The 23,748-nt window shown below is 42.6% G+C and overlaps 1 protein-coding gene across 1 annotated transcript in view; it reads right to left on the bottom strand.

The window, feature by feature from the left end:
• Positions 1-23,748, bottom strand: part of TPO (thyroid peroxidase) — a 198,021-nt gene that overhangs the window by 15,400 nt on the left and 158,873 nt on the right. The window contains exon 12 of the mRNA XM_073628886.1: positions 21,972-22,103. Coding sequence (XP_073484987.1) covers positions 21,972-22,103 — 132 coding nt within the window. The remainder of the gene's footprint in view (positions 1-21,971; positions 22,104-23,748) is intronic.

Here is a 23,748-nt window from a genome sequence, read left to right on the forward strand (position 1 = left end):
GCCATTCATTGCACTGATAACATCTAACACTACAAAAAAGTTGTACGCATTAACCTCTTTCTGACTGGCTACTATAAATAAATGGCCAGGTGGGACAAGTGCTTGTTGCCCAAAGCCACACAGCGCTGCGATCTGTGATCACTGGGGGTTATTTCCGAAAGGCAAATCCACTTTGCATTGCAAGTGCACTGAAAGTGCACTTGGAAGTGCAGTCGCTCTAAATCTAAGGGGTAGATCTGAAATGAGTGGAAGCACTGCTGATTTTATCATCCAATCATGTGCAAGCTAAAATGCTGTTTTTAATCTTCCTTGCATGTCCCCCTCGGATCTACAGCGACTGCACTTCCAAGTGCACTTTCAGTTCAGCACTGCTGCTACTCTCCCTAGGAGTGGGCGTCCTGTAAAGATGACTGCAAGAGCACAGCGCAGACTGCTCAATGAGGTGAAGATGAATCCTAGAGTGTCAGTTAAAGACTTACAAAAGTCTCTGGCATATGCTAACATCCCTGTTAGCGAATCTATGATATGTAAAACACTAAACAAGAATGGATTTCATGGGAGGATACCACAGAGGAAGCCACTGCTGTCCAAAAAAAAAACATTGCTGCATGTTTACAGTTTGCACAAGATCACCTGGATGTTCCACAGCAGTACTGGCAAAATATTCTGTGGACAGATGAAACCAAAGTTGAGTTGTTTGGAAGAAACACACAACAATATGTGTAGAGAAAAAGTAGCACAGCACACCAACATCAAAACCTCATCCCAACTGTGAAGTATGGTGGTGGGGGCATCATGGTTTGGGGCTGATTTGCTGTGTCAGAGCCTGGATGGATTGCTATAATTGAAGGAAAAATGAATTCCCAAGTTTATCAAGACATTTTGCAGGAGAACTTAAGGTCATCTGTCCACCGGCTGAAGCTCAACAGAAGATGGGTGTTGCAACAGGACAATGACCCAAAGCATAGAAGTAAATCAACAACAGAATGGCTTAAACAGAAAAAAACATGTCTTCTGGAGTGGCCCAGTCAGAGTCCTGACCTCAACCCGATTGAGATGCTGTGGCATGACCTCAAGAAAGCGATTCACACCAGACACCCCAAGAATATTGCTGAACTGAAACAGTTCTGTAAAGAGGAATGGTCAAGAATTACTCCTGACCGTTGTGCACGTCTGATCTGCAACTACAGGAAACGTTTGGTTGAAGTTATTGCTGCCAAAGGAGGTTCAACCAGTTATTAAATCCAAGGGTTCACATACTTTTTCCACCTGCACTGTGAATGTTTACATGGTGTGTTCAATAAAAACATGGTAACATTTAATTATTTGTGTGTTATTAGTTTAACCACTTCCCGCCCGCCCTATAGCGGATTGACGTCCGGGAAGTGGTTGTGTTATCCTGACTGGACGTCATATGACGTCCAGCAGGATAACATGCCGCAGCGCGCCCCTGGGGGCGCGCATCGCGGCGATCGGTGGAGCGGTGTGTCAGTCTGACACACCGCTACACTGATCTTGGTAAAAAGCCTCCGGCGGAGGCTCTTTACCACGTGATCAGCCGTGTCCAATCACGGCTGATCACGCTGTCAATAGGAAGAGCCGTTGATCGGCTCTTCCTCACTCGCGTCTGACAGACGCGATTAGAGGAGAGCCGATCGGCGGCTCTCCTGGCAGGGGGGGTCTGTGCTGATTGTTTATCAGCGCAGCCCCCCCTCAGATCACCACACTGGACCACCAGGGATCGCCACTAGGACCACCAGGGAAGGGGCAACATGTGGATGGCCAGGTATGTACCCCATGGCCATCCACATGTGCCCAGTGTGCCCAGTCAGTGCCAATCAGTGCCCACAAATGGGCACTGATTGGCACAATTATGTTGCAGTGATGCCCAACAATGCCACCCTTAGGGGCATCACTGCAAACAACCAGTGCCGTCAGTGCCACCCATCAGTGTCCATTCATGCCACCTGTCAGTGCCCATCCGTGCCCATCAGTGCCCATCTATCAGTGCCCATCCATGCCCATCTGTGCCAACTATCAGTGCCACCTATGAGTGCCCATCAATGCCACCTATGAGTGCCCATCAATGCCACCTATGAGTGCCCATCAGTGCCGCCTATAAGTGCCCATCTGTGCCACCTATGAGTGCCCATCAGTGCCGCTTACCAGTGCCACCTATCAGTGCCCATCAGTGCCGCCTATCAGTGCCCATCAGTGCCGCCTATCAGTGCCCATCATCAGTGCCCGTCAGTGCCACCTCATCAATGCCACCTCATTGGTGCCACCTCATTGGTGCCCATCAGTGCCGCCGTATCAGTGCCAGTCAGTGCCCGTCAGTGCAGCCATATCAGTGCCCGTCATTGAAGAAGAAAACGTACTTATTTACAAAAAAATTTTAACAGAAACAAAGAAAAACTTGTTTTTTTTCAAAATTTTCTTTCTTTTTTTATTTGTTGCGCAAAAAATAAAAACCGCAGAGGTGATCAAATACCACCAAAAGAAAGCTCTATTTGTGGGAACAAAATGATAAAAAATTTGTTTGGGTACAGTGTAGCATGACCGCGCAATTGTCATTCAAATTGCGACAGCGCTGAAAGCTGAAAATTGGTCTGGGCGGGAAGGTGTCTAAGTGCCTGGTATTGAAGTGGTTAAGCAGACTGTGATTGTCTATTGTTGTGACTTAGATGAAGATCAGATCACATTTTATGACCAATTTGTGTAGAAATCCATATCATTCCAAAAGGGTTTGCATGCTTTTTATTTCAACTGTATACAGTGCCTTAAAAAAGTATTCATACCCCTTAAATTTTCCACATTTTGTCATGTTACAACCAAAAACGTAAATGTGTTTTATTGGAATTTTATGTGATAGACCAACACAAAGTGGCACATAATTGTGAAGTGGAAGGGAAATGATAAATGGTTTTCAAAATATTTTACAAATAAATATGTGAAAAGTGTGGCGTGCATTTGTATTAAGCCCCCTTGAGTCAATACTTTGTAGAACCACCTTTTGATGTAATTACAGCTGCAAGTCTTTTTGGGGATGTCTCTACCAGCTTATCACATCTAGAGAGTGACATTTTGCCCATTCTTCTCTGCAAAATAGCTCAAGCTCTGTCAGACTGGATGGAGAACGTCTGTGAACACTTTGACTTTGACTGGGCCATTCTAACACATGAATATAACAAAACAAAAACTCTTGCGCATAAATGTGTAGCCCGACAGTTCAAAGTACTCGATGGATAGTAGCTTTCAGCCTTGCTGCCCTCAAGGATAGGGAAATCCTAACATACAGACAAAAAACAGAAAAGAGAGGGCGCACCGGCCTTGTGCATTATCTTTAAAAAAGTTTATTTAAAAAAGGAAACGTAAAAGTACTACTCACAAGGGTAGATAAAAATCACGCATAATGGTCTATTGATGGTGATGGTGGATACACCGATAGCAGTCTCCAGACCTACTGACAAGACGTACAGCTGCGGTGCGCCCTCTCTTTTCTGTTTTCTGTTTTTTGTCTAACACATGAATATGTTTGATCCAAACCATTCAATTGGAGCTCTGGCTGTATGTTTAGGGTTGTTGACCTGCTGGAAGATGAACCTCTACCCTAGTCTCAAGTCTTTTGCAGACTCTAACAGGTTTTCTTCTAAGATTGCCCTGTATTTGGCTCCCTCCATCTTCCCATCAACTCTGACCAACTTCCCTGAACCTGCTGAAGAAAAGCATCTCCACAACATGATGCTGTCACCACCATGTTTCACAGTGTTAGTTTTCCGCCACACATAGCATTTGACCAGAGCACCTTCTTCCACATGTTTGTTGTGTCCCTCAAATGGCTTCTCGCAAACTGCAAATGGGACTTCTTATGGCTTTCTTTCAACAATTGCTTTCTTCTTGACACTCTTCCATAAAGGCCAGATTTGTGGAGTGTACAACTAATAGTTGTCCTGTGGACAGATTCTACCACCTGAGCTATGGAACTCTGCAGCTCCTCCAAAGTTACCATGGGCCTCTTGGCTGCTTTTCTGATTAATGATCTCCTTGCCTGGCCTGTCAGTTTAGGTGGATGGCCATGTCTTGGTAGGTTTGCAGTTGTGCCATACTCTTTCCAATTTCAGATGATGGTTGAACAGTGCTCCGTAAGTTGTTCGAGCTTGAGATATTTTTTTATTTTCCTAACTTTGCTTTAAACTTCTTCACAACTTTATCCCTGACCTGTCTGGTGTGTTCCTTGGCCTTCATGATGCTGTTTGTTCACTAAGTATATATATACATATGCAAAATGTATTCACACCCCTTGGCATTTTTCATGTTTTGTTGCCTCACAACCTGTAATTAACACAGATTGTTTGAGGATTTGCATCATTTAATTTACAGAACATGCCCACAACCTTGAAGTTTTTTTTATTTTTTTTTATTGTGAAGCAAACAACAAATAGTACAAAATAACAGAACAAGTCATTGTGCATAACTATTCATCCCCCTAAAGTCAATACTTTGTAGAGCCACCTTTTGCGGCTATCACAGCTCCAAGTTGCTTTGGATAAGTCTCCGTGAGCTTGCCACATCTTACCACAGGGATTTTTGCCCATTCCTCCTTGCAAAACTGCTCCAGCTCCTTTAAGTTGGATGGTTTGTGCTTGTGAACAGCAATCTTTAAGTCTGACCCCAGATTTTCTATTGGATTGAGGTCTGGGCTTTGACTAGGCCATTCCAACATATTTACATGTTTCCCCTTAAACCACTCAAATGTTGCTTTAGCAGTGTGTTTGGGGTCATTGTCCTGCTGGAAGGTAAACCTCCGTCCTAGCCTCAAATCACACACAGAGTGGTATGGATTTTGCTCAAGATCTCCCTTTCCCTCAACTCTGACCAGTTTCCCAGTCTCAACTGCTGAAAAACATCCCCACAGCATGATACCCCCACCACCATGTATCACTGTGGGGATGGTGTTCTTTGGGTGATGTGATGTGTTGGATTTGCGCCAGACAAAGCGTTTTCTTTGATGGCCAAAAAGTTCAATTTTAGTCTCATCAGACCAGAGCACCTTCCTCCATACATTTTGGGAGTCTCCCACATACCTTTTCGCAAACTCAAAACGTGCCATTTTGTTTTTTTCTGAAAGTAATGGCTTTCTTCTGGCCACTCTGCCATAAAGCCCAACTCTATGGAGCGTATGGCTTATTGTCGTCCTATGTACAGATACTCCAGTCTCTGCTGTGGAACTCTGCAGCTCCTCCAGGGTTACCTTAGGTCTCTGTGCTGCCTCTCTGATTAATGTCCTCCTTGCCCGGTCCGTGAGTTTTGGTGTGCGGTCATCTCTTGGCAGGTTTGCTGTTGTGCCATGTTCTTTCCATTTGGTTATGATAGATTTGATGGTGCTCCTAGGGATCATCAAAGATTTAGATACTTTTTTATAACCTAATCCTGACTTCTCTACAACATTGTCCCTTACTTGTTTGGAGAGCTCCTTGGTCTTCATGGCAGTGTTTGGTTAGTGGTGCCTCTTGCTTAGGTGTTGCAGCCTCGGGGGCCTTTCAAAAAGGTGTGTATATGTAATGACAGATCATGTGACAGTTAGAATGCACACAGGTGGACATCATTTCACTAATTATGTGACTTCTGAAGGTAATTGGTTGCACCAGAGCTTTTTATGGGCTTCATAACAAAGGGGGTGAATACATACGCACATGCCAATTATCAGTTTTTTATTTCTTAAAATAGTTTAATCTATATATTTTTCTAATTTTACTTCACCGACTTAGACTATTGTGTTCTGATCCATCACATATAATTCAGATAAAAAAAAATGAACTAAGGGCTGTAATGTAACAAAATAGGTAAAAATCCAAGGGGGTGAATACTTTTGCAAGGCACTGTGTATATATATATATATATATATATATATATATATATATATATATATATATATATACATACATATCATAGTTTATAGACTCTATAACTTTCACTAAATAATATACATTGACTTGGGTTATTTTTATGTAGGAAATGTAGCAAAGTATATTTTGCTATTTTGCCCTACATTTTTGCAGAAAGATTCTTTTTATAAAGTTTTATAACAGAAACTAAGTAAAACATGACAAAAAATCAAAACACTCAGTGGTGATTAAATACCACCAAAAGAAAGCACTGCCTGTCTGAAAAAATGAAATAAAATAAATTTGAGTCAATGTCAATCAAAATGTGACAGTGCTGAAATCTGAAAAATGGCCTAAGCAGAAAGGGAGTGAAACAGTCCAGACATAAATTGGTTAATGAAAAGAGGAGTCCCTCCTAGCAGTGTGGTTCGAACTCAGTATGTGAGAAACAAATGGGACACTGTACATTTTTGGTAACCATGAGCTTGAGGGCACTGGGGCTAGTTTTGTTATATCGTCTCTTATGTTCTCTTTGAATGACTCCTGTACTTCCCAACATTTTCGTCAAGTGATTAATAAAATAAACAAGAGAAAATTGTGGATGCCTTGTTTATCCAATCAGCTGCTTTTATTTCAGTGCACAAGCACTGTTGAGATTCAGTACATACACAGAATATAATACTGATATCAGAAGATACACAAGGGCATGACATACTAGGAATGAGAACCCTTATAATCTAACAGGAGAATGAATAGACTCAAGGTAAGAGAACACTTAGCTTTAGAAGCTGTGCTGGATATAACAGTAGTGGTGGATGAATTTAGGGAATATCAAGATGCTGCGAATCAATGGCCGTGTAGTCATCTTTCTACAGTTATTAAAAATGACCTCCATTATGTTTATAGTAATGTGTTTGAAGTAAAATCTCTTATACTGCCTTAGTGATACTGATACACCATACAAAACTGTCTTACCATGAATAAAAACTAATAATGTGCACAGCCAATTCATTTTTAAAGCCATTATCCTTGAATACATACCATGGTTGGTAACAAGATTAAATTATGAACTTGATTACACTGGAGATTTTTATCTTCTCTTACGAGCGCTAAATTCTACCTCATTGATATACTAAGTTTCTCATCTCATTGATGTAACAAAACTTTGATTTTGTCATTCCATTTCTAGTTGGCCCAAAGGCTATCTGTTCTATTGATCAGTAGTTAAAAAATATGGTGCAGATAATACATTTAATTATCTTATCTTCTAACATTCTATTTCTAGTCCTTCTGGGGTTAATGGCAGCATACAGTTTATTCAATTTGGAAAATTATTTCCTATTGAATTGCTTAGGGTTAGAGTGACAGTATGGCTAAGGCACAAAATTGAATTAATAGGTTTCGTTAAATAAATTCATTCAGCCCTAGTCAGAAAGTTGAATTAGTTTTGAAATAACTGAGAAGCAAGCATTTTATGTGTTCAGAACTGTGTTGTTAGCTAGTACACAAAAGCACCTGACTCACTTTCTATACTTGATTAGGGGTAGATGAAATTAAAAGTTTTCATTTCAGCAAACAGTTGGCAACATTTCTGTAAAATGCATTGGATTCATAGTTTAAGGCGACATTAAGGTGTTTTTTTTTTAAGTGGATTTCCAGGCTATAACTATCTAATTTTAAATCTGCTCCCACACCCTTCTAACACCTATTCTCAGGGGAGAGGATAGACAGTCAACAATGGATCCTCCATAATAAGCCTATGGGTGACATCACCGCCCAAGCATTTCAGCTATTGTCAGTAACCTCTCCTCTTCCCTAAATCTGGTAACCGGTGAGCTCACGTGACTGAACTGGAGCATCCCGAGAATAGGTAAGTATAAGCATCTTCCTTAGGAGTGAGAAGGGGTGGGAGCAGATTTAAAAGTAGATAGTTATAGCCTAGAATTCCACTTTAGGAGTGCAATGGGCTTTAAATGGCTTCCAAGGGTTACAGATGCTACTTCAAACTACCTTGGACCTATTTTTTTTATTTTTTGCAGAATGTAAAATACAGATTGTAAAAAATAAAATAAATAAATAAATAAAACATCTAAAGTGACATTACAGAAATGATAATCAGATACTTTAAATTGATTAAACCAAACTACCCTACTGTAAATGCACAAATAAAAAAAAAGGCCCTCTAAATAAAGAAAGAAAAATGACTCCACTCCTCCCTATTCTTGGTCTGTTTGGTGAACCAGTATAATGCATGCACATACAGGAAGCGGTCCTGTGGCACCTACACCTACTATGTCATTAAAGTCTACTTCCACTCTACTTCCACTACATATTTAAACATTGCACAAGAGAAAGCAGATCCACCCACCTAATTTGTGTGGAATGCTTAGGAATCTGGCTACAGTATATTACATAGGTTTAAGGAGTACACAGTTTGATGTTGGCATAGTCAAAGAATTTTCTGAAAAGCATTAGCAGCTCACTGTCCTGCTAACAAAGGCTTCAATAGCCAAGAAGTTAAAAAAAAGGGACACAGACAGAAATACAAATCTGACAGGGGTTCTAGCCTTTGCCTACTCTACTAAAGAAAACACAAAAAAGCTGATGGAGCTCTGGTAAGCACTATCAGAAGCACAGGGAGTGAGTGAAATGCCACTAATGAAGCCCTGAATAACAATAAAAACAAAAGAGGTGTTGTAACCCTCCCCCACTCTATTCAAAACTAGGAAAAACGTTTTGATTGGACATGCATTTTATTTGGTCACACATATTGGCTACATATTATAAATAAAATAACAAATTGCAGTGCATATAAGACAACAAAATAAATCACATTATAAAAATATAAGCAATTTAAATAATCAAAAAAATAGTCCATATCACTGGAGCTAAACTTTGAGTGCAGAAGGATCCATACAATGAAGTCCATGCATAAAGATCTTTACCTGTGTGATAAACACTGTCCGTCACACAGCACCCGGGGTACGCATTCACCGAATTGTAGACCTCACATACATAAAAGTCAATACACACCTATCTTTCCACCAGAGGGAAAAGAGAATTCCTCCTCTCTCCAGCTTTAGATCATCCATGAATAACATGAGTAACATGTTATACTTACCTGCTCTGTGCAATTGCATTGCACAGAGCAGCCCCAAAACTCCTCTTTTGGGGTCTTAGCCAGCACTCTTGGTACGTCCTTTTCTCTGTGCCCTACCATAGGAAACTGCTTCCGCTGGTGGCACGTGCATAGGCTTACTCTCGAGCAACCTTTATTGTGCAAAATTGAGTAAAATCCAAAACAGTCAATCCATGGACAAAAGAGGTACAAAGAACAGATGACCGCACACCGAATCAACATCTTTATTTTGCAAAATAGTAAATTCCAAAACAGTTAATCCATGGACAGCTAGCTAGCTGTTCTTTTACAAAAAGAACAGATGGTGGGACACCACGGACTGATAAGATACTCAAGAAAGGTAGCTGGAGGGCCGCACACCGAATTAACACCTTTATTGTGCAAAATTTAGTAAAAATCCAAAACAGTTAATCCATGGACAGAAGAGGTACAAAATGAGAGCTAGCTAGCTGTCCATGGATTAACTGTTTTGGATTTTACTCAATTTTGCACAATAAAGGTGTTAATTCGGTGTGCGGCCCTCCAGCTACCTTTCTTGAGTGTCTTATCAGTCCGTGGTGTCCCGCTTCTTAGAAGCAGAGGCTCAAGCTGCTCATCTGCTGGTGGGTACCTTCCCCTTTCAACTCCTTCCTGTCCGGTTTCACCTCCTTCATCCTGGCCCTGTTTCTAGGTCAGGATCCAGATTAACCCCCAAAATTTGGATTAAATGTATCGTTTTCTAAAAAAAAAATATATGTGCATTTTAAACAGCAGTTCTTGGAATTTTGCTCCATCATTGGTGTCATTGGGCCTCATTATTGGTATCATTGGGAAACAGTGTGCCCCATCATTGGTGTCATTGTGCCCCATCATTGGTGTTATTGGGCCTCTTTATTAGTGTCATTCGGAAACATTGTCCGCCACTGCCTTGGTCTGTGTCTATTATTGCACTGACCGGTGTATACCTTTTTCATAGCGCCGCTCTGCACTTTGAAAAAATTAAGTTGGTTTTGTGTTGCAGTTTGGGCACTCGGGCCCAAAAAGTTTCACCATCACTAGTATAGGGTATACAGTACCTCACAAAAGTGAGTACATCCCTCACATTTAAAAAAAAAATTTAATCTATCTTTTCATGTGACAACACTGAAGAAAGGATACTTTGCTACATTGTAAAGTAGTGAGTGTACAGCTTGTATAACAGTGTAAATTTGCTGTCCCCTCAAAATACTCAAAACACAGCCATTAATGTCTAAACAAAAGTGAGTACACCCCCAAGTGAAAATGTCCAAATTGGGCCCAAAGTGTCAATATTTTGTGTGGCCACCATTATTTTCCAGCACTGCCTTAACCCTCTTGCCCATGGAGTTCACCAGAGCTTCACAGGTTGCTACTGGAGTCCTCTTCCACTCTTCCATGATGAGATCACGGAGCTGGTGGATGTTAGAGACCCTGCGCTCCTCCACCTTCCTTTTGAGGCTGCCCCACAGATGCGCAATAGGGTTTAGTTCTGGAGACATGCTTGGCCAGTCCATCACCTTTAACCTCAGCTTCTTTAGCAAGGCAGTAGTCATCTTGGAGGTGTGTTTGGGGTCGTTATCATGTGTTGGAATACTGCCCTGTGGCCCAGTCTCCGAAGGGAGGGAATCATGTTCTGCTTCAGTATGTCACAATACATGTTGGCATTCATGGTTCCCTCAATGAATTGTAGCTCCCCAGTGCCGGCAGCACTCATGCAGCCCCAAACCATAACACTCCAACCACCATGCTTGACTGTAGGCAATACACACTTGTCTTTGTACTCCTCACCTGGTTGCCGCCACACACGCTTGACACCATCTTCTGAACCAAATACATTTATTTGTCCTTAGTCTGCTTGTCTTCAGAAAACTGTTTGCGGGCTTTCTTGTGCATCATCTTTTGAAGAGGCTTTCTTCTGATAATAGCCAATCAGACCAGTTTGATGCAGTGTGCAGTGTATAGTCTGAGCACTGACAGGCTAACCCCCCACCCCTTCAGCCTCTGCAGCAGTGCTTGCAGCACTCATCTGTCTATTCCCCAAAGACAACTTCTGGATATGACACTGAGCATGTGCACCCAATGTCTTTTGTCGACCATGGTGAGGCCTGTTCTGAGTGGAACCTGTCCTGTTAAACCGCTGTATGATCTTGGCCATCATGCTGCAGCTCAGTTTCAGGGTCTTGGCAATCTTCTTATAGCCTAGGCCAGTGATGGCGAACCTTTTTGGGCCACAGTGCCCAAACTGCAACACAAAACCAACTTATTTTTTTCAAAGTGCTGAGTGGAGCTATGAAAAAGGTATACACCAGTCAGTGCAGGTATAGGCATGGACCAAGGCTGTGGCAGACAATGTTTCTGAATAACACTAATAATGAGGCCCAATAACACCAATGATGGGGCACAATGTTTCCCAATGACACTAATAATGAGGCCCAATGACACCAATGATGTGGCACAATGTTTCCCAATGACACCAACAATAATAATGAGGCACAATGTAACCAGTGATGGGGCACAATTCCCAGAACTGCTGCTTAAAATGCACATTTTTTTTTTTTTTAGAAAAATTATTAATTTAATCCAAATTTAGGGGGTTAATCTGGATCCTCGTGAGCCCGTGTCTGCCGACAATGACCAAATAAGGGGGCTTTTTAAACAGCACCAGAAATTAAATATACGGTTTTTAAACCACAAATGGGATGTGTCATCTCTTGAGTCATATGTCAGCAACAGGGTAGTACCATGAGGACTCAGAGAACGAGTCATTCCTGCACAGTACCTTCATACTGAGCAATTTCTGCTCAAATGGAAGGAACTTTGCTTGGATCATGGTCTGGGCATTATGCAAACAATTATTGAGGAGGAAAAAAGACAATTAGTTGAACTTAAGGCTCAAATTGAGGAAAGTAGTGTATTACTTGAACATCATAAAGACAAACCAGACTTTATCAATTTCTTTCTTTAATAATTCATTATATTTGACAAAGTCCAGAAAAACCTTAAGCTTACCAAACAGTCCAAATTTCAGCGGGATATGGAAGACTGGGCATGGGGTGATGTGTTTGATATAATTGTGGACGAAGTAGCCCCAGGATACGGCGGCATTGCTCCTATTCCTCAGGCAGGGGTCCCCATTCCTCTGAAAGTGACCAGGATGAATCTCGCTCAGTCACTTTTTTAGAAGAGGAGACCCTCATCAAGGAGGGGGGCACCCCCACAAGGGGTATACTGAGATCAACCACTACCAAAAGAGGAAACAAAAAAGGAAGCGGAAAAGGCTGAGGAGGAGACAGGACTACTACAGGAGAGCCATATCAAACAGTCACCAGGAGTCAGAAGCACCATTATTTGACCCCGAACTTGAGTCGGCATCCCAGACTCAGGGGGTCAAGAACATGGATATCATTAACCTTTCAGACTTCACTTTGGAAGATAGACATATACAACTCCTCTTCCAGGAGAGCCTCTTTCCTTTTCCCCAGCCAACTGTATGAACCAGTTTGAGGTCTATAAGGACATTTCCCTCTTCCTTCGGAAGGTGTACCTCAGACTGATTTATCAGGTACCGGGTCCAGAGGAGGGTGGGGCCCCCCTGGTCAGCGCTGAGGACAGACAGGCAGAAAAAGACTTGATTTCACTACTGGAGGAAAACTCCAGTGGGGATGCGATGGAGAGCCCTGTAGAAAGAAGATCCTTGGAGGAGACAGGCTAACCTTACCATCAGATCTGTCAAGATGCCATAGTTCAGGAGGAACTACTGGCTGGGAGTCTTCCTGGACTTGGTAGAGGAAGTTTTTAACAAAGTAAGATGGGATGGTACTTTAGGGGATAACCTTTCACCTGAGGAGAGGAATGCCTTAAGGGAACTTAGTGAAATGTAATTATAAAACCAAGTGATAAGGGAGGGAATGTTGTCCTTTTATCTGAAAAGTATTATGAGGATGAAATTCTGGGATAACTATCTGATCCATCTACGTATGTGAGACTTAAGACTGATCCCTTCCCACTATTTATAGGTTCACTTAACTACAAGCTTCTTCTTGCTTTTGAGGCATCCCTCCTCACCAAAATGGAATCTGATTATCTGACTGTGGTTGAATTTAATATCCCCACTATATATGTCATCCCCAAAGTACACAAGAGCATAATCTATCCCCCTAGGCGCCCAATAATTTCCGCTGTTGGCGGACCTTTGAAGCAAATCGGGAAATACTTGGATGCCTTGATTAAGGGAATTATGATGGAATTGCCCTCCTATGTTCGCAACACCTGCGATGTCCTGACTAGGATAGTTGGGATGGACGTATAAGAGGGCGTCATACTCATCAGTATTGACATGAAGTCCCTCTATTCCTCCATCCCCCATCACTGTGGGCTAGCCGCGGTGGCCCATTTTTTGGAAACTAAATACTCCTCCATGGCATTACAGAATTAATTTATTTTGGAGTTGTTGGAATTTGCCCTCAATAATAACTGTTTTGAGTTTTTGGGGACAAATTATCAGCAAATAAGGGGTACATCTATGGGGGCACCTTGGGCACCCACATATGCTTGTCTCCATCTTGGGTGGTGGGAGGAGGCCCTTGTTTACCATTCGTTGATGTACCTTGGCCACGTAAGTCTGTGGCTAAAGTACATCGCCTATATCCTGATGGTCTGGAATGGTGGGATCCAGGAGCTGCATGATTTTATATCTGAGCTCAATATTGATAAAAACATCAAACTTACATATACATGGGATCTCAAAACCTTATCTTTCTTTGACCTCCTGATCACCACCAATGGTGGTAGTTTGGAGACTGGAACATTTAGAAAAGCCACTGTGGCAAATACACTACTTCAGGCCTTCAGCCATCATCCACCATCACTTATTAGGGGGATCCCAAATGGACAATTCCTCCGTATTCGGAGGAACTGCTCAAGTGTGACTGCCTATGAGTCTGAGTTACATAAACTTTATCAGAGATTTAGAGACAGGGGCTACTCCCACAAAACTATCAGAAATGCGCGCAGGAGGGCCTCCTCAACCAAACGAGGGGACCTTCTTGTTTTCAAACAAATTATTTGCATGCCAAATCTATCATACCCCTATCCTCCCCAATGAGAATCATCACTCGCTATGGGGCCCAATGAGAGAAGGTTAGGTCAATTTTGGACACGCATTGGTCAATCTTGACAAGATCTCCTGCCCTTACCAGTATCGTGGGCCCACGACCATTACTAGTCTCTAGGAGAGCCAAGAACCTCAAAGATAACCTTGTACATTCAGAATTTACTCGTAGTCCATCCAACAGCTGGCTGACGAACATGCCTCGTTCTAAGAGCATGTTTCCATGCGGCCATTGCCACATTTATCAACATGTTGAATGCACAGATAAGTTAATTGATACGGGTGATAATAAAGTCTAACAGATACAACAATTTAGTACTGAAATGGTCTTGTATATTCTACACTGTCCATGCCAAAAATGATATCTTGGTAATACGAAACGACAGTTACGCATACACATCAGTGAACACCTGTGTAGCATCAGGAATATTCAAAAAAGCTTCGATAAGGATAACCCGAAATGGGGCCCCATTGCAAAACATTTTGAAAAGTTCCATAATTCCTCTGTTGATGGATTAAAGATAAAGGGCTTTTTTTGCTCTATCTTTGCCAAATCGCAGAGGAGATTATGATACAGTCTTTCCGCGGAAAGAAAAGGAACGGATCTTCCTTTTACGGACTATGATACCAAAAGGGTTAAATACCGAACTAAGTCTACAGGTATTCCTTGAACCCTAATCATGCTGACTGGGATATGTGGAAGAAATATACCAATCATTCCATTGGGGGGAAGGGTGCGATTTTGTTGCACTACATCCAATACTACACACGAGTAACTAATCTACATGTGAGCCAAGTTAGGCTCTAATGTGGTGTTTTGTCTCCTCATTAATCTCCCCCTCTATTTTCAAAAAAAAAAAAAAAAAAATATATATATTTTTTTCAATTTTTTAACAATGAATATTACCATAATTTGAAGAAAAAATAATAACATAATTTAAATGTTCTGAATGAATTACCCCCTAATTAGGGAAAACCGGATTGGTCTCAGCACCATTAATGCAAACAAGGAGAATAATGACACCTTTGTATTAAATTTAACTTTTAAATGATCACACCATTGTTGTAATGCAGTGGCTCGTTAAGTCAAAAAACCTGAAAGGGGAGGAGTATCCCTGTTATAAGCCTGCTAATGAGTCTATTGCATTGTTTTGAAAAATCTCAGGTGACTGAGTGAAATGCATTAATGCTACAGTGCTATACAGCTCGGCAATCCGGCCACCCACATGCAGTTCCATCTCCGGCATCGCTCTGCCTAAACATGGAGTAAATCTGGACTCATGAGGAACCACTATCCAGCGCCAACCTTGAAGAGCTATCAGCAATCCAACATTGGCTGATGATTCATTTAACTGCTTTAAAATATCCAGAGTAAAGTTACCTGAAAACCTGGGGATTCGAATGATTCTTACACCTCACCATTATGAACGGATCACAGAGACAAGCAGCATAGTGGGTGAGATCTTGATAAGGAACGCTGAAGTCCCGCCACTACAGTGTTTCATTTCTGTATCGCATTTATAAGTTCTTACGGTAATCAACTGTTGCAACTTTATCTACAAGAGACACTTCCAGCTCACCCCATATATCTTCCCATGGTGAATCTATTTGTTTCTAAAATCTAGATTCTTTATTCACCTGCAATCGCATATGCGATTATCTCTGGATAGTATAAAGCAGCTCTTCCAATGTAGCTAAATATCACAGTGGCTGTTTCCTCGGATCAATGTTTGACACCGCTCTGTGTCATAGAATTCAAGGGATCCTTGAACAAAATATTTCTTGCGATTTGGTGCTACTGGATGCCTTATCTTAGGCTTTGAACTATCAGCCATCCCCGTGTGTATGTGGAGTGACTGTGAGTGTGCTGATGAACCCGGGCTGTTTTTTAATCATGACAACATTGTCATTAAGTTTTAATCATTCTATTGGTGAAGGTTCTAATTAATTGTCCTGGCAACTTTTCCATATGATATGTTTATATTTCTGATTTTTGTATCAATAAAACTTTGTACCTATTCTGCAGTGTGTGTTCCATTTGAAGCCCCTTATTAAACCTCTCTGGTTTAATTTACTCTGTATGTAATCTGGATCCTGACCTAGAGACAGGGCCAGGATGAAGGAGGTGAAACTGGACAGGAAGGAGATGAAAGTAGAAGGTACCCACCAGCAGGTGAGCAGCTTGAGCCTCTGCCTCTAAAGCCTCGTACACACGGTCTGATTGTTGGATGACCGAGCGTCTGATTTTTGTCAAAATGGCATGTGCAGGATTTTGTGTAGCATACTAACTATCCGCAAATTGTCGTTTGACAAACACAAACGTAGTGACATACTATGAGAGTATATAGAGGAAGTTCGTTTCTCGAGCACCACTCTTTGGGTCCCTTCTGCTAATTTCGTGTTTGTAGAAGTTTGGTGAGCATTGAGTCTCGATTTTCAGATCGTACAAAACAAATGCCTTTTAAAATACGTTTGACATACGTTTTGCAAAGCAGCCTAATTATTATCCCATTAAAGAAGATGAGAATTTTGACATTTCATCAATTGCCACGTTACGGATGTTAATTCTAGATTACGAACAGTAGTTTACAAGACCAAACTCTTCCCAGTCGTTCCTTGATTCCGAGCATACGTGTTTGTACTTTCGACTTGTGTGACGGATTTCTGTACTGACCATCCAAAAATCAGATGTTGAGTTCACATCAGACAAAAATTTTATAGCCTGCACATCCAGCTTTTGTCTGATGTAAAAGTCAAATCGTCTGTTGAATGCACCGTACTAACGATCTGAAAATCCGCAGACAGCTCGTCTTCAGACTTTTCCCTTCTGATTTTCGTACCGTGTGTACGAGGCCTTAGAAGTGGGACACCATGGACTAATAAGATACCCAAGAAAGGTAGCTGGAGGGCCGCAGCCGTCTGTTCTTTTTATACCTCTTCTGTCCATGGATTGACTGTTTTGAATTTTACTCAATTTTGCTCAATAAATGTGTTAATTTGGTGTGCGGCCATCCAGGTACTATTCTTGATTGTCTGCACGTTTGCAGAGCTAGCACCTGATGTCTGAGAGTGGGGCAGGCGATACATGGGATAACATGCCTGGAGTGGTGTGAACCCTTTTTGCTTCGGACTGATAAGATAACAACTGTACATAATGTCCACTCCACATTAACATGTCACCTGTCTCCAGTGACATGTTAATCCAGTGTCTCCAGTGTCTCCGGCAGCTCATTCTCACATTCCTGTCGGCAAGTCTCCTCTGATCCCGTGTTCTCCCAGTCACGCCTAGCATGTCACTGCTGACCCCAGAGATTTGTAGATTTCCACCCACCCGCCCGCACGTCACTGCTGCTTCTTCTTAGTCACACCCACCTCAGACACGTCACCACTGGTCCTAGAGACCTGTGGGAGATGTAGTTTGCAATGGACGGTGCGGTGTGGACGATTGCATGTCAATGTGTGCTTTTCTCATTTTTCCTGGCATGCCCACAGAGAGGGCTTGGCATGCTGGCTGTGGCTCGCGTGGCACAGGTTCACCATCACTGGCCTATGTAGAGCAACGATTCTTTTTTTCAGATCCTCAGAGAGTTCTTTGCCATGAGGTGCCATGTTGAACTTCCAGTGACCAGTATGAGAGAGTGAGAGCGATAACACTGAATTTAACACACCTGCTCCTCATTCACACCTGAGACCTTGTAACACTAATGAGTCACATGACACCGGGGAGGGAAAATGGCTAACTGGACCCAATTTGGACATTTTCACTTAGGGGTGTACTCACTTTTGCCGCCAGCGGTTTAGACATTATTGGCTGTGTGTTGAGTTATTTTGAAGGGACAGCAAATTTACACTGTTATACAAGCTGTACACTCACTGCTTTAGATTGTAGCAAAGTATAATTTCTTCAGTGTTGTCAAATGAAAAGCTATAATAAAATATTGACAAAAATGTGAGGGGTGTACTCACTTTTACGAGATACTGTATATGAAGAGGAGGTGAACAATACCCGGATTTAAGCTAGAACAATAGGAATTGGTTACACAACAGTTGTAATAAACACGAAGAGATAAAGAAACAGGTAAACTGAGTGTAGGCTGTGTGCTTAGCACACTTCAAGCCAGGGGTGTGTGGTATAAACAAGAAAATAGCTCAAACAAATGTCTAAGTCTTAACGCGGTAAGCCATGTCCCGGGGCCAAGCCCTGTAAAACCGCAGCATCCTAGACATTCATCTGAAAGAGGTTAAAGACTGTAAGCTTTGTAATGAGTATCGGGCATTTTTTATAGCATCAGCTATTGTCGAAGTCAGGATTTGCAAGTTGAGTTGTTCTTCCGAGCTGTGGGAGGTGATGGTGGTGTCAAGCCCCAGTTATGGAGCATCTTGTAGCCATCCATGTAATTGTGACCTGCTGGTTCTGGTACGTGACCATTAGTTTGGTGGGGAAGCCTCAGCGGTATACAATGCTGCTGTCCCACAGTGATGGTGGAAAACTCTTTCTTCAGCTTGGAGGTTGCAGCCGAGATATCTTGGTATAGGGCTATTCCCGTATATGAAGGTGGAAGTGAGTGGTTTATAGCATCAGCTATTGTCGAAGTCAGGATTTGCAAGTTGAGTTGTTCTTCTGAGCTGTGGGAGGTGATGGTGGTGTCAAGCCCCAGTTATGGAGCATTTTGTAGCCATCCATGTAATTGTGACCTGCTGGTTCTGGTACATGACCATTAGTTTGGTGGGGAAGCCTCAGCGGTATACAATGCTGCTATTCCACAGTGATGGTGGAAAACTCTTTCCTCAGCTTGGAGGTTGCAGCCGAGATATCTTGGTATAGGGCTATTCCCGTATATGAAGTTGGAAGTGAGTGGTTGGACCTGGCTGCCCGTAGTAGTCGTTCCTTAATATGGTAGTAATGGATCCTTGTTAGAATGTCCCTGGGGACTGTGTCAGGTAAATGCGCTGGTTTGGGAATCCTATGTGCTCTATCCATTAGTAGATCCTTGGGTGTAAGGTCCGGGATAAGTTTTAGGAATAACTGTTGTAAATATGGTATGAGGTCTTGCAGCTTAACAGCCTCAGGGATTCCTCTTATTTTTACATTATTGCAGCGCGAACGATCTTCAAAGTCTGCGACTTTTATTTCCAACTGGTGGATCATGTCGGATTGCGCTTCATGTGCATCTACCATTTTGTCATGTGCTTTAACAACTACTCCCATTTGGGACTCTAAATGAGCAGTGCGGGTCTCAATGTGCTCAATTCTGTTAGTGAGTTGTGATACTGAGGAGCGTAGCTCTGTCTGAAGGCTAGCTTGGAGAAAGAGAAGCATTGCTTTGATGGTATGGTCAGAGGCAGGGGCGTCTGATGCAGGGAAGGCAGCTAATGGAGCAGTGTGGGCTGCTGGCATGTCTGTGTAAGGCTCAGGCAGTTCTGCCTAGTGCAGTTTCTTAGCAGAGAGCTGCTTCTGAGGAGAGTGTGCAGGTGATTCTGCTGCTCTCTTACCTCTGTATGGTGTTGGTGATTTTCCATGCTGCTGATCAGAGTCTTCCATCTCAGAGAGGTTCTCGGGGTTAGGAGCCGCTGATACCTGTGTGAGAGGTGGAGGAGGAGAGCGGCTGCTTTTGAAAGTTCCTGCCTGCCGGCTGCATAAAGAAATCAGTCAGGCGGTGCGGTCCTGGTGTCTGTGGCTTCCTCCTGGTCATAGCCTGGGTGTCGTGTAGAAGGTGTATCCCCCATGGGGCTGAAAATTGTTTGTATATGTAGCGGTGAGCCGCTTCTGGGACACAGTATGTCAGGGAGAGCTACAGCCGAGCGGCCATCTAGGTCAGCGGCTAGAACACACTCCATTTTATTGGGATTTTATGTGACAGACCAACACAAAGTGGAACATAATTGTGAAGTGGGAGGAAAATGATAAATGGTTTTCCACATTTTTTACAAATAAATATCTGTGGCATGCATTTGTATTCAGCCCCCCTGAGTCAATACTTTGTAAAACCAGATTTGCTGCAATTACAGCTGCAAGTCTTTTTAGGGGATGTCTCTACCAGCTTTGCACATCTAGAGAGTGAAATTTTTGCCCATTCTTTTTTGTAAAATAGCATAAATTCTGTCAGATTGGATGGAGAGCATCTGTGAACAACAATTTTCAAGTGTTGCCACAGATTTTTAATTGGATTTAGGTCTGGACTTTGACTGGGCCATTCTAACACATGAATATGCTTTGATCTAAACTATTCCATTGTAGCTCTGGCTGTATGTTTAGGGGCATTATCCTGCTAGAAGGTGAACCTCTGCTCTCGTCTCAAATATTTTGCAGACTCTAACAGGTTTTCTTCTAAGCTTGCCCTGTATTTGGCTCCATCCATCTTCTCATCAACTCTGACCAGCTTCCTTGTCTCTGCTGAAGAAAAGTATCCCCACAACATGATGTTTCACGGTGGGGATGGTGTGTTCATTGTTATGTGCAGTGTTAGTTTTCCACTACACATAGCGTTTTGCTTTTACCCCAAAAAGTTCAATTTTGGCCTCATCTGACCAAAGCACAACTAATTGTTGTCCTGTGGACAGATTCTCCCACCTGAGCTGTGGATCTCTGCAATTCCTCCAGAGTTACCATAGGCTCTCCTTGCCCGGCCTGTCCGTTTAGGTGGACGACCATGTCTTGGTAGGTTTGCAGTTGTGCCATACTCTTTCCATTTTTGGATGATGGATTGAACAATGCTCCATGATATGTTCAAAGCTTGGGACATTTTTTTAGAACCTAACCTGCTTTAAACTTCTCCACAACTTTATCACTGACTTGTCGTGTGTGTTCCTTGGTCTTCATGATGCTGTTTTTTCACTAAGGTTCTCTAACAAACCTCTGAGGGCTTTGCAGGACAGCTGTATTTATACTGAGATTAAATTACACACAGGTGGACTCTAGTTACTAATTAGGTGACATCTGAAGGCAATTGGTTCCACAAGATTTTAGTTAGGGGTATCAGAGTAAAGGGGGCTGAATGCAAACGCACTCCACACTTTTCAGATATTTATTTGTAAAAAAAAAATGTAATAAATTTCCTTCCACTTCACAATTATGTGCCACTTTTTTGTTGGTCTATCACATAAAATCTCAACAAAATACATTTACGTTTTTGGTTGTAACATGACAAAATGTGGAAAATTTCAAGGGGTGTGAATACTTTTTCAAAGCACTGTATATTAATTTCAGACTTGTTTGCCTTGGTTTGTATCATTTTAATATATTTATGGGGTATGGAATCAAATTTCTGCTTATTTGCACATGTGTTTATTTTAAGAAATGAGCGCCATTTAAGGAGACAGCGCACCTTCTTTTGATTTATTGCCTATTACTTCAGACCTGGTATTCAGGTGTAATTGAGTAAAGCAGCTCCAATTCATATACAACCAAGCGCAAGGTTCTGCTTTAGATTGGCTAAGTATTTATATGAATGCATTATCTATATATCTTGAACTCTTAGGGCTCCAGTCTGCTAGGTGGACATTTTCCACTGCGCGCTAAGCATTATATTGCACATTTTTGGATAACACTTAAAAAGCAAATGCGGCCTTTCTCAATGTAATTTCTATAAACACACATCTTAAATTAAACCTGAAATTACATGGAATAGCTGGTGCTTGGCAAAGATGTGTTTATCAGAGATCATGCTGTATTCCAGAATATGAGGGCAGTGTTTTATGAGCTCTATAACATTTATTCTTGGCACGGTCCTCTATGATTAACTAGAGATGGCAGAAGCTACTTAAGCACATATGTTTAATGGAGAGTGGAGCTGCACCAGATCCCACAGCAAGTAAATAATGAAGTGTTACAATGTATTACCTATACAGATCCTTTTATCTTCAGCGAGTTGGTATGGATCTGTGCAGAAACATTCATAGCTACCCGGGGTGTTCTTGCATGTAGCAGAAGAATGGCATGGGGGATTCATTTCATCCAAACATTCATCGATATCTAAAGAAAAATAAGAACAAGAATGTTTTCACAGTCACTAGTGGCAGTCGGTGTAAATGACATCTATAACTTACTAAAGGCTGAGGTTAATGGGGAATGAGCTGCAGCCTATGGGGTTTTATAATACAGCTGGCCAAGAAAGTTCTTGTAGCATTATCTTATGTCAGTGTAGGACAGTATACAAATTTATAGGACAGTAGAGGGTTCTGGAAGCTGAAAGATATGAAGACATGAAGATAGCCATCAAACAGATACTTTCTGAACACATCGCTGCATTATGGATATTTAAATGGTTAGTTCATCTTTACAAAAAAACTGTCTATACAGGTAAAGGGTGTCTGTAAAAACAAACTGTGCAGCTTTGTCTAAAGTTGGATAATGGCCCTGTTATAGGTGTAGGCTGTTTATGTAACATTCGAAGCCTTGCCTAAGAACTCTCAGAGATGGCATCCACCTGACCTGCCTTGTTGCTAGGACATTGCCAGCTGTTACTGCTCATCCCCACCATCACAGGAGTGAGCTCTCAAACTCCCACATGCACAGTTCACTATCTCCATTGCAGAATTGATGAGCTTTGCGTTCCTGTGACAAAGGATAGATAGCACAAGCAAGGGGTTTTGAAACCAAGAAAGAGCTTCTTCCTGTAATGGTGGGGGAAGCAGTAATGGCTTGAAGTGTCTTATCAATGTCCTAGCAACAAAGCAGTACAGGGGGATTCCAACTCTTGGAGGTCCGCCTAGAAAAAAGAGCTCACTCCTGTGATGGTGGCTAAGCAGTAACAGCTGGGAGTATCTTAGTATTGTCCTAGCCAGTGGTGCATTTAGGTTTTGTGCTGCCCTAGGCCTGAGTAAACTTGTGCTCCCCCTAATTTAAAGATGACCCACCCCTTCCTGTCAAGGCCACACCCCTTCCTGTTTAAGATCCGCTCTGTCATATTCGTGGGATCAGGACAGAGGTAAGCTGTGGGAGGAGGGACACTGTGGGAGGAGGTACAGAGGGACGATGTGGGAGGAAAGAGAGAGGGACGTTGTGGGAGGAGGGACAGAGGGACGCCGAGGGAGGAGAAACAGAGGAAAGCCGTGGGAGTCAGGCAGAGGGACTTCGTGGGAGGAGGACAGTGGGAAGAGGGAAATAGGGATGCCGTAGGGGGAGGGACAAAGGGATGTCGTGGGAGGAGGGACACCATGGGAGGAGGACAGAGGGATGCCGGGGGAGGTGGGACAGAGGGACACCGGGGAAGGAGGGACAAAGGGAAAATGGGAGGAGGACCAAAGTGGGAGGAGGACAGAGGGGCACCATGGGAGAAGGACAGAGGGATGCTGTGGGATGAGGAGAGAGGGACGCCGTGGGAGGTGGGACAGAGGGATGCTGAGGGCAGAGGGACGCCATGGGAGGAGGGACAGATGGACACCATGGGAGGAGGACAGAAGGACACCATGGTAGGAGGACAGAGGGATGCTGTGGGAGGAGGGACAGATGGACGCAGTGGGAGGAGGACAGATGGATGCCATGGGAGGAGGACAGATTTACGCCGATTTGGGGGAGGGGGAGTTAAAGGAATATGTGCTGGGGGTTGCTTTGGGAGTGGAAAAGACTTGTTCTAGTGGAGAAAGGGGTCGCATCCCCCCAATAGCACATGTCCTCT

Source organism: Aquarana catesbeiana, linkage group LG04 (assembly GCF_042186555.1).
Source record: "Aquarana catesbeiana isolate 2022-GZ linkage group LG04, ASM4218655v1, whole genome shotgun sequence".
NCBI classification, from domain to species: Eukaryota; Metazoa; Chordata; class Amphibia; order Anura; family Ranidae; genus Aquarana; species Aquarana catesbeiana.